General features: G+C 38.5%; 1 protein-coding gene across 1 annotated transcript; it reads right to left on the bottom strand.

The window, feature by feature from the left end:
• Positions 1 to 6,546: 6,546 nt before the first annotated feature.
• dharma lies at positions 6,547 to 10,014 on the bottom strand. The gene is made up of 3 exons (XM_028574035.1): positions 9,518 to 10,014; positions 8,108 to 8,316; positions 6,547 to 6,875 (listed from the first exon to the last, which is right to left on the bottom strand). Exons 1-3 carry the CDS (start codon positions 9,864 to 9,866, stop codon positions 6,753 to 6,755), a joined length of 681 nt encoding a protein of 226 aa, XP_028429836.1. The 5' UTR covers positions 9,867 to 10,014; the 3' UTR covers positions 6,547 to 6,752.
• Positions 10,015 to 12,185: the final 2,171 nt, after the last annotated feature.

Raw genomic sequence — 12,185 nt, 5'->3', positions numbered from 1 at the left:
TGTTTTTAAAGCTCTTTATGGTCAAGCCCCAGCTTATATCGCTGAACTACTGAAGCTGCACGCTCCTCTGAGGTCATTGAGGTCTGCTGACCAGCTACTCCTTGTTGTCCCTTAAAACGAAGCTCAAAAATAGGGGAGATCGAGCATTTTCATTCGTCGCCCCGAGGCTGTGGAATGAATTGCCTCTGCATGTCTGATTGGCCCCCAGCCTTCACATTTTTAAATCACGACTTAAAACTCACTTTTATTCATTGGCCTTTAAAACCTGCTTGAGAGTTGTCTTCTGCATTTTCATTTCCCAGTTTGTTACTTGTTTTAAATGTTCGTTTTGTTACTCGTGTGTTAATAATCTGTCTGAAATTATGTCAATGTTTGTTTTGGTCAACCTGGTTGTTTTAAATTGGATGGACTGGATGTTTTGAACATTGGACAGCCTGTGTTACAAGTGATGACCGTCTTGAGTTTTGTGCTTAGTGTCTTTTGAAAAATGACATTATGTTTCTGAAATAAGTAGCAAAGTGATTGTAAAAACTGTAATGGCTATCTGTAATACTATCTGTGCATAGAGCGGAAGGTGCAATGTGAAAACTGACCACTAGGTGTCGATGTCAAACATGTTCTTGAAAGCAGTAAAGCAAGAGTGTCCAAACTTGTTTTAAAGAGTGCCAGATTGTGTGTCTGTGTGTGTGTGTGTGTGTGTGTGTGTGTGTGTGTGTGTGTGTGTGTGTGTGTGTGTGTGTGTGTGTGGGGAGATGAGCATGTATAAATATAAAAAAGTGTAGACTTATACTTTAGTGTGAAACTTATTGGATTTGTCATTTTGATCTTTTCATGATATTTTGGTTTTAATGTTCTTTTGTACAGCGTTTTGGTCAACTTAAGCTGTGTTTAAATGTGCTCTAAAAATAAACCTTACTTAATTACTTAAATTCACTATAAGAGACATTTTACATACCCAGAGATATGTTGCTTATAATAATTAAAATCAGAAATCCCAATCAAAACAGTAGAAAATGGTTCTCAAGTTTTATTGTTTATTTCGAACCTTTATTATACAGACAGGTGATTATAGACTGATATAGACCAAGGTATAATAACAAGTTTATAACACTGACAACACTGCAAGATACAACTATTATAAATGCATCAATGACAATTCATATTCCTTCACATATAATATAAAACATCCCATAATCTTCTGATTTAAAATCAAACATAAGTACAGCAACACAAGATAAAATGGTAAAGGTCACATGATGTTAAAGAGAAAACACCTTAGGTGACAGTAATGTTAAAAAGTTAATTACCAACATGTTAACAAATATTAAAAACAATATGACATAACAGAGCAGTCCCCCCTCTCCTGTGGGTCAGGGTGCAGCCTGAAGCAGTGATCCCTATAATCACACAGATCCACAACAACATCAGGAAAGGCTAAACAAACTCAATATATACAATATGATATAATATAATGCATATATGCATAACAAACTAATACAGACAATAAGGGAACAACTGTGTCTCTGGGTATTAATAACTTTTGGCATTTATGTCTCATTTCCTGTCTTATATTATAGCTCTTGTAGTTTTCACTTCATTTTATTTAATCATAATAATCTTAATAATAACATCAGATACAGTTTATGTAGTTTTTTAGATTTTTTTTAGTTTTTGTAATCTCTCTCTCTCTCTCTCTTTGTGTCACTCTGTCTGTATTGTTCAAATTAAAATGTTTTCTTTGCATGAATGTCTAACATCCCTTGTTTTAAAGCCAGTGTATACCAGGCTGTATTAAAGCCAATGATGTAATGATCATATCTGCATATTAAGTCTCTCTCCGAGGTGAAAGCTGCTCTCCTCTCCTGGTCCTCAGGTTCACAGCGACTACAGCAGCACAGAGCATCAGCAGCAGGACACTGAGCACTGAGCATCGCACTTTGAAGAAGGTGGAGTAAATCCCAAAGGGCTCCATGTACACTAACACAGTTCTGCTGGTTGACACACACTGATAATCTTCATCATAAACTACACACCAGTAATCCCCTGTGTCTCCCACTGAGATATTAGAGATAACCAGGGTACCTGGATTATAGTACATGCTCACTCTGCTCAATCTCTGATACGTTACACTAAATATTCTTCCCTCTGTTTGGTTTGACTTGATGAACCAATCATGCCTCCAACCCTCTCCCCTATCTCTGCACCTGAGAGTGACTTCTTCTCCCTCTGAGAACAGCTCTACAGCAGAGGGGCCAAATTTGGGGCACACAAACAGATAATACTGTTGCTGTCTCATAGGGAGTATACAGTAGTACCGACCTGAGTGATTTAACATTAGAGATGAGAACACCAGCGAGTAGTTTTGGTCCACTGAAGGAACAGTCTGGTTTAGTTGTCCTAGGTCTGTGTCGGAGATCCGATTAGACCAACGTGGGGGCTGGTCATCAGTGGGGTCAGTGTCATTGCATGGCAACACAGCCGTCTCTCCCACTGAGCGGTAGATTGCCTTTCTTGCTATTGTGGGAATTGCACCCATAGTGTAACTTTTCAACCATACAGTGTAACTGCTAACACACTGCTCGGCTCATCACCAGACATCTGTACTCTGTAAAGTCTGTTGCTTTGACATTGGATACACGAAGAGCTGATGTGTTTGTCACCACTTGGTATCTTCCTCTAACATTGTCCATCACTGATGTCGTATGGTCCCCAAAAACTCTGCTCCATGTTTCTTGTTCATATCTAGAGTCCCGTTTGAGCCACTGGATATCCAGATCATCAGCTGCTCCCTCACATGGCAGGTCCACTGTTCCTCTAAGTCTCGCTGTGATAACTCTCCCATCTATTGAAGTACAAACAGTAATAGTGAAGTTGTTCTCATGCGTCACGTTGCCCTCAGTCCAACACTCCTCTCGGTACGGGCCGGAGTCTGAATGGGTCAGGTTGAGGATGGTGTAAGAAGAAGTATTCACCGTGTTGACAAGTCGTTGTTTCAGGTCTCCAGGTAGTGAGGAGCTGTTGGACCAGAGGTCAGAGGTGTTCCAGAGGACGAGCTTCTCCTCACCAACACATCTGGAGATCAGGCAGGAGTTGGTGTTCTCGGGGAGGTTGAAGGTGTAATTGATGATCTGTTCTTGTGCATGGATGTTGTTGATGAGAGCAAACAGCAGGAAGGAGAGCTCTGTGACTGCAGCCATTCTGCTCCGAGGTCGACAAACACTGATACACCACTCAGAACATATACGCTCTACACCAACCCTCGTCAGCAGCTGCTCTTTTTCTTTTCTTTTTTAACAAACATTACTTCTTTATATCATCATCAAAGCAAGCTTTGCAGCATCAGCTCTCTAGTAATCAATTTCCTTTACAGTTGTCTTAAACCACAGAGGTTGTATGCGTGTGAGTGTGTGTGTGTGTGTGTGTGTGTGTGTGTAAGATGGGTATAAATAAATAAAATAAATGTAAAAAGACCATGACTTTAGCAGGACATTCATTGGATTTTCACAATAAAAGTCATGCCTCCAGTTAATTTAAATAAAGATTTGACCTGTCTCCAGTTTCTTGTTAACAACCAACATGACAGTTGCCCTGATGTTTTTATCGTAGTGTATCACAGACATGTCTGGTTATTATGGTCTGTTCCTGACTGTTTTGGTTTGAAATAGTTGCTTTAGAATTTCACCAGCTGACTCACATTAAAGGAGCGCTCTAGATTTACAGTTGTTGCCGATTGATTACACACTGTAAGTGAAAGCTTGGACAAAATCATCAAAACCTTAACTTTTTGTAACCATGCCTAAAACAAAGGCCCCAAACCTGCAAACATGGTTTCTGCTTTGCACTTTTGTGTGCAATTCTGCAACATACTACACACTGTGTCTTACATTAAACACTTTGTTCAAGAATATTGCACACTAAAGTCGTAGTCTATACTTTTATATATTTATTTATGCTCATCTCTCTCTCGTCTAACACACACACACACACACACACACACACACACACACACAAACATCTAGGTGGTTTCCTCACATCTCTAAATAATCTCTGAATACTATCTGTGTTTTAAGACACAACAGCGTCTGTGGTTTAGACTCGTGCAAAGGACGTTGACTACTTGATAGAGAGCTGATGCTGCAAAGTTTCCTCTGATGTTGAGATAAAGAAACTGTTGACGAGGGTTGGTGTAGAGCGTATACGAGCTGAGTGGTGTCAGTGTTTGTCGACCTCGGAGCAGAATGGCTGCAGTCACAGAGCTCTCCTTCCTGCTGTTTGCTCTCATCAACAACATCCATGCACAAGAACAGATCATCATCCGAGAATAAGGAATAAGTCACGTTTATAATGAACAGGAGGTTAAGCTATCTAACCAGTTTTTTTCCAATTGCTAAAACACAATTTTGCAAACTAAGCTGGTTTTTATCAAAATACTTAACACAATTCACAAAACCACACACCCAAATTGCAAAATACCACATATATATCCTGCACAATGAAGCACTGCAACCAAAACTACATATAATATTATCAAAATCAAACTTTTGCACCACATGGTGCACACTTCATTCATATTACCAGATTTTTGTCTAGACAACTACACACCGTTGGGCATAATGTAAAGCCCTCTCATCTTTAGTGTGCTTTGTCATAATACTACAATAGTTCAAATTGATTGTTCACATGCACAGAAATATTTGCAGATACACACACACACATGCTGTTGAAACATTTTAATTTTTTATTTTTCACCGAACAAGTCAGTGCAACATATGCACAGCAGATATATTTACATCGGACTGAATAAAAATATGCTCATTAAAAATAGTAAACTGCAAAAAAAAAAGGGAAAAAAGATTTGCAGAAAAAATATATAGAAAAAAAGAGGCATCATAGTGCTTACTTCCTGATTGAAGTGGTAACCATTAACCACTGAGATGATTGGCCAGGTGGCACATATATATTGGCCAATCAGCTCATGTAATGTCATTTTGAGTGGCAGTGTTTTGAAATGGCCAACATGTGACTTTATGTCAGATTGTTGTGTCTTATGCAGAGAACCGTGTTCAGTGCATTTAAAAAGGAACATTTTGAATTGCAAAATGTGTGTAAAGCAGAAAATGTGTTTAGACTTTTGGAGACTTGAGAAGAGGTTTTGCCTGTGGTGTGTCAGTTTAAATAATTGTGCTATGCATGATGTCATTTTAGTGTGTTAGCAATTTCATACAGTATGTTCTGTTATCTGACTACAGATGGAAAAGTAAAGGCAGAATTGTTTTTGATTAGTTTTTTTTTGAGTGGAGTAGATTTGGGTACATTGCCATTTAAAAAAAAAAGATAATTGTGATAGTGAAAATAACAATTGTTATGGATCACTGCATTGGTATGTAACTTTTGTTGTGAAAAATGATCAATTATCAAATCTGGCACTCTTTAAAAAATGTTTGGACACTCTAGCTCTAATGCACATGTGTCAAACTCCAGGCCCGATTGCCAAATCCGACCTGTTTTGCAGATTTACATCCGGCCTGTATATATCAATTTGGGTTCACAATAGATTTTGGCAACACAGGAAAGTGTTTTTTAAACTGTAATTACCTGACATTCAAAGCAGAATATGGCACATTTCTGGACTCTCAGAATCAGAAATTCCCCCAGAAGAAGAAGCAGAGAGAGTTTTCATATTCCGGCTGGGAAACTGGTTGTTGATAAAAAAAATGCATCATTGTTTTGCATGATTTGCTAAATTCTCTGATGGCTAAGGATCTTTTGATGACTTTTGTAGTGCTTCGTGTCAACCAAAATGCGACAAAAAACGTACAAATATGTCGGAAAAATCAGCAAATTTACAAAAAGGTGACACACGTCTGAGAAAGCCACAAAAAAGTTGGAACAAAATCAACAAAAATGAGGAAAAAAGCTCCCAAAATGTAAAAAAAAAAGTGACCTGCAGTAACAAAAAGCACGTCAATAAGCTCTCCATGTCTGGCCCCTTGGTGGGATTCTCTTTTTCCAGTGTGGCCTTCTGGGAAAATGAGTTTTGACACACCTGGTCTATTGCTTACAAGAACATGTTTAACATCGACACCTAGTGGTCAGTTTTCAGAGTGCACCTTCCTCTCTAAGCAGAGCTAGTCATATAATAACATGTTAATGTGTGCCTGTTTATTTAAATGTTGCTGAAACTAAATTCAGCCAGAAAATTAAAAAAAACAACAACACAAGACTGAATTTATTTCAACTAGATTTATTTTTCAATGAAACCGCTCCAGTTTACACATGATGCTTGTTTTATGAAAACCTACAAACTGGAATCTTTAATACACAAGAATTCAATAAATTACGCTAAAAATACAAAATAATTTAAAAAACCAACACTGTAAACAGTCATTAGGGAGAGATCTGAACTGTCCTCAAGGGGTTTTGGTTTAGAGCCTCGGGTATCTGACTTTTCCCAGCGGCTTCTGAATGCATCGTTACAGTTCAGGAAACGTTCTGTAGTCTGAAGTGTCCCTGAAGCGTTATTGTGGAACCCCCTTCAACTTCTAGGCAGGTCCCGCCTTTAAATACTAGTCACAGGCTACCATTGGCCAGCTGTCCAGTCCTGTCCCCTGACCAATCAGCTACCCCTAACCTTAGCCACTCGAGGTTAATGCCCAACCCCGACCAATCGGGCTGCTTCGACTTGCCTAGAAGTTACGTGGGATCCATAGTAGACCCTGAGTCCCTGAGCAGACTGGACAGTTCGTCGGCGTTCAGAGGCAGGAGGCGAAGAACTTGTTCTCGGCTCCGGCGCTGCTGGGCGAAGGGGAGGAGGGATTGACCCTTGACCTGCTGCGCTGCCGCTTCCTCCTGGCTCTGCGGTTCTTAAACCAAATCTGGAAACATACAGAAAGAGAGCGAGAGAGAGAGAGAGAGAGAGAGAGAGAGAGAGAGAGAGAGAGAGAGAGAGAGAGTTAACTGCATGTTCTGTGTAGCAGCAGATTTAAAAGAACAAAAAACAAGTGCAGCATCAATTTTGGAGCCATAATGCAGCAATCTTCAACATGGGGTCCGTGACCCCCTAGGATGTCCTCAGACTTAGTGCAGGAAGGCCGCCAAATTATGTTAAAAAAAATTATTTTTTCAAAAATTAAAATGTCTGAAAATATACAATAATATGAATCCAGCATATTATAGCAAATATAAACTGGCCTCTTTGTGAAAACTGAATTTACACATTGAAGATTACTATACTATAGGTACGGTAGCCACTATGGTAACCATACACTTCAGTTTAAGGAGTCACTGTGCCTTCAACTTATGTTGTGATGTACAAGTAATATATTAATCTATTTATTTTCATAAATTTTCATCAGTTTAACATGCAACTTGATTTTCATACAACATATGTTCAGCAGTAGGGGGTCCCGGCTCCGTCTCTCTTTCAGCTAAGGGGTCCTCGGACTAAAAAACGTTGAAGACCCCTTTGTTTTGTTTATTAGCACGTTGGGGGTATACAGCATATGCAGTTTTGTGTTTTGTCACTGGGTGGAGCACTGTTAGAGAACACCAACAGGATTTCAAGTTGAATTTTCAAATTCACTTTTTGGAAAGTGTCTGCTTAGTTTTTGCTGTAAGTTCTCTCACTTACGTCGTGCGTAAACATGCGACATGAAGAGGTTTTGCGCATGTGGGTTGTATGTGACATGATAGTATTAACTATATAAGCCTGTCATTGAATAATAATCTGCCCTTAAACAGACAGACTCGATATATCACATAAAAGAAAAGAAACAAACTTTTCTTCGTAGGCGCAAATCGGTGCGTAAAATGCAACAAAACCTTGGAAAATAAGTGCCAAAAAACGTCAAGAAAAGTGACAGAAACTTAAAACAAAGTGACAAAACCTTCGGAAATATAAACGTAAACAACGTCATGTGACAATCACTTCATAAAATGTCAAAAACGTCGAAAAAAGTGTCAAGAATGGGGATAAGGCGTTGGCAACCTGGAAACCTTTTTACGCATGGAGCAGTTTTACGCCTTTTTCTTCAGCTGATCCTCCCCCGTCCCCGTCCCCGTCCCCGTCCCCCCCCTCCTAGTGAATGAATGATGATGTCGGACTCACCCTGACTGTCTCCTCGCTCAGCCCGGTGCTCCTCGCGAGCTCATCGCGAGTCTCCGCCGGCGGATAGTCGCTGAGCGCGAACAGCACCTCGAGCCGCTTGGTCTGACCGTCGGTGAACACCGTCCTCATCCGGGACTTCTGACGCAGCTGCGACTGAGCGGGCACCCCGGCCTGATGGTAACTATGGTAACCTGCCAACTGCTGAGGATCTGGGGGGGGGGAACAAAAACGAAAAAGAATATTAAACATTTAAATGAGCTACTCACGTGAAAGATGGAAGAAATACCCGAAAAAAAAAGATAAACTGAAAGTAAAAAAACACTCTAACAACTTAACTTCAATGGAGAAAAAAAGATGAAAGGTCCAGGGCACTATGTTTGAAAAAAGTTACAAAGAATTGACATGAAAAAGCTAAACAAAGAAGAGTGCCTTGGACCCGAACTAGTAAATAATAATTAGGCCTGTAATAGCTAAATAGTTACATTGAAATCAGCCGTTTGGGCAGAACCTACTTCTCTCAGCTCTAATGGTTAATAGTCTGTCGAAACTGAAAATAAACTTTTTTTCAACGTTTTTGTCGCATTCGGCTCTTTTTTTAAACGTTTTGGTTCCTCTTTTCAACCTTTTTTTTAATGCATGGTCAGTAAACCTAATTTATGTGACATTATACCTAATGTTTGAGTTAAAAAAAAGCAGAAATTAAGAATTATTTTGACTAATAGTTAAGATCAGAGGATGTTGAGTGAATCACAGACTGGTTCATGTCAAAGTTTAGCCAGGAGACTGTTTTTCAAATGCTATATGAAATTGAATAAAAGCACCTTAAATCCAATGAAAGTAGCCTCATCATTAATTGTACCTCTGAAGAATGTCGTATGGGCTCCATATAATGTTATTTTGGTGGCAATTTAGTTTAGTAAGAAACCCATATTTGTGATATAAAAAAGGACAACACACGGATTAAGCTATTTCTGTGTTATTTATTTCTTTATTCTATATTATATATATATTTTTTTACATGAAACACGTTGCGTTTTCTTGAGGGAGAACCCCTAAACCAAGCCTAATGCGCGCACCCAAAGTCCTCCACAAACCTAATGAAAACGCTGAAGAATCATTTAAATGTGTGGCCTACTGTACATAGCAAAGATACATCTGAAAAAACAAATATAGGCTATACAAACTACAGCTTGTCTACATCTTTTTGAAAAGCTGAAACTAAACTTAAACTAGCACACACACTGAGTAAACTATAGCCTATAATAATAACCTCGCTGTTGGCCTAACTCTGAACTTTAAATGTCGAATCTGAAAGTTTATTCTCACACTTATTCCTAAAACTACAAAAAGAAAGCTGATTTGAAACAGAAATTTGGGTCAACACACGTTTCAAGATCTTCTCTTAAATACCTGCAAAGTCCTGGCTGCTGAAGCGCATGCGCTCCCCGGAGTTTGCGTGCACGTTGGTGAAGTCTGTGGGATGGAAACCGGCTGCTCCATACGGGAGAAAGGCGTCTACAAAGCGCGTCCCTCGGTACTGCAGGCATCCTGGGACCGGCACCGGGGCCCGGACCGGAGCCGGAGCTGGAGCCGGGGCGGGAGGGCTTAGGTTCCCGGGGTAAAGAGTCCAAAATCCGCCGGGGATCCCGTGGAAGTATCCACCCGGTGCGTAGTCCATCACCGGCGGCTTCTTGTGTCCGAGCTGCGGGGAGAGGATGCGCTCGATGCTGAAGTCGGACACTGTGCTGCCTCCGTACATTGTTCCAAACTGATCCAAAGGGCTCCGGTGTCCAGTTTTAAACAGAAACACACCTGAGGGCTCTTTAATGTGTTAATGCGACGTGTGAACGTGTGTGTGTTTTGATGGCTGAAGTTCACTCCGACATGAGAAGACATCCACACTTTGATTTGACCTCTTGATTTCTTTGATGCGTTTGAACTGATGATGATGACGTGATGATGGGGCTCAGTATGCAAACTCTTTGACTCACTTATTAACCTGTTAACCTTCTCTTCAAACAGCCTAGTGATCCCGCAGGTATCAGCACACACACACACACACACACACACACACACACACACACACACATACAGAGACACTGGGACAAAGTGCACATTATATACACATTAATTATTCAAAAGACTTTGATTTTGCTCATTTAAATCCCCAAATCAGCTGACTTTCTTAAAAACCACTCAATGATCCTGCAGGTCGAGTAACACAAATACTGGGACATACAATATCTTATTATTACGTAATAAGTAATACTTATTACTAAGTAAATACTTATTACTATATTATTTATTTGTACTGTATATGATTTTGTTCTGCATCTAACTGATGGGGCAAACTGTTTACATTTTAAATTTAAATCCTCAAATCAGCTGTTAACTTTCTCTTCAGTTCATATAATTTATTCAAAATACTTTTATTTTGTTGTGCATCTGCAGTATATTTAACTCTGTGTGTGTCTGTCTGTGTGTGTGTGTGTCTGCGTGTGTGTCTATGTTTGTCTGTGTGTGTGTGTGTGTGTGTGTGTGTGTGTGTGTGTGTGTGTGTGTGTGTTTTAAAAGCTTTTCTGTAATCACAGTCTGCTGTCATGTCCTAAACTTTGTGTCCAGGATGATTTAAATGTTACTTGCACATACACAGACATATACAGTACTGCACATTCTGCACTCAATCCATTTCCATTCAGCCTCTTTATTCTTATGCGAAACAGCAATTTTGTGTGTATCTGTTTATGTATTTATTGTTTATTTCATATTAATGTTGAACATGTTTGTTTGCGTATGTATGCACCAATCACCAAGGCAAGTCCCACATAACTAATTGTTTGAACTCTTTGGGAGAGAATAGGCCTGCAGATGTCACCGCTAGACTTTGTACAAACAGCACACAGACAATAATAATAATAATAATAGTAATAATAAAAATGTTTACTTTATTAATACCACAAGGGGAAATTACTTGTTTTTTTATAATTTTGTTTGCATTAATTAATAATATTAACATGTAAAATGTAACAGAACAAATAATAATCCATTAAATAAAAAATTAAAAAAAATCATAAAATAATACAAATTAAAGTAAAATAAAATATAATTTAAAAAAATACAAAAACAATTTAAGAAATACTAAGATAAAATAATATTTTATATAATATTAAAATTAAAATAACACAAAATGGAAACAAAATAATAAAAAAAATAAAAAAATGAAATACAAAAAATAAAAATAAAAAAATATATAATTTATAAAATATATACCAAAAAAATAATGCAAAAAAAACCCAAAATGCATATACACTTTGAATTAATCCAAGAAAATAGAGATAAAAATAAAGAAATAGCAGATACCTAGATATCAGTTTAACATGCAACATTCAAGCCATACACACTAGGGTGTAATTTCAAAACTTTAACTTTTCAAAATCAACCCCAACTTTCAAATTGTGAATATTTTTGACTCTATAAAATCTCTCAAGTCTTGGCAACTATTAAATAATAAAGAAAGTAACAGGATACACCTGGCAGCATTAATCATTATGACCATCTTCATTATTTCCTGTATTTTGTATCATCATAGTCCCTAAATATATGTAGGGATCAGATCAGGGCGCCCTGATCTGGCCGAGCTCCAGTTTTCCACTTCGCGGATCAGTCTGGCATCTTGAGATGGAGAGAAGTTGGAGCCGATCGCCAAAACAACCGACCAATCAGCGTTGAGTTTTGAGGCGGGTTTAGGTGTGAAGCAACAACAAGGACAGATGGGTTATCCAATCAGCCAACCAGGATTTTCAGACAGCGGTATATATATATATATATACCAAAAGTTTGGACACACCTTCTCATTCAATGTGTTTCCTTTTTATTTTCATGACTATTTACATTGTAGATTCTCACTGAAGGCATCAAAACTATGAATGAACACATATGGAATTATGTACTTAACAAAAAAGTGTGAAATAACTGAAAACATGTCTTATATTTTAGATTCTTCAAAGTAGCCACCCTTTGCTTTTTTTGATAACTCTGCAAACCCTTGGTGTTCTCTCAATGAGCTTCATGAGGTAGT

Source organism: Perca flavescens, chromosome 3 (assembly GCF_004354835.1).
Source record: "Perca flavescens isolate YP-PL-M2 chromosome 3, PFLA_1.0, whole genome shotgun sequence".
Taxonomy (NCBI): Eukaryota; Metazoa; Chordata; class Actinopteri; order Perciformes; family Percidae; genus Perca; species Perca flavescens.
This window is presented reverse-complemented; position numbering and strand designations above follow the sequence as displayed.

What these genes read in the sequence shown, in the direction of transcription:
- dharma (XM_028574035.1), bottom strand. Translation starts at nt 9,866, where the DNA reads ATGTACGGAGGCAGCACAGTGTCCGACTTCAGCATCGAGCGCATCCTC. An exon ending in CAGCAGCCAGGACTTTGCAG is followed by an intron (nt 8,317 to 9,517) that starts GTATTTAAGAGA and finishes CCCCCCCCCCAG; the next exon opens with ATCCTCAGCAGTTGGCAGGT. An exon ending in TGAGCGAGGAGACAGTCAGG is followed by an intron (nt 6,876 to 8,107) that starts GTGAGTCCGACA and finishes GTATGTTTCCAG; the next exon opens with ATTTGGTTTAAGAACCGCAG.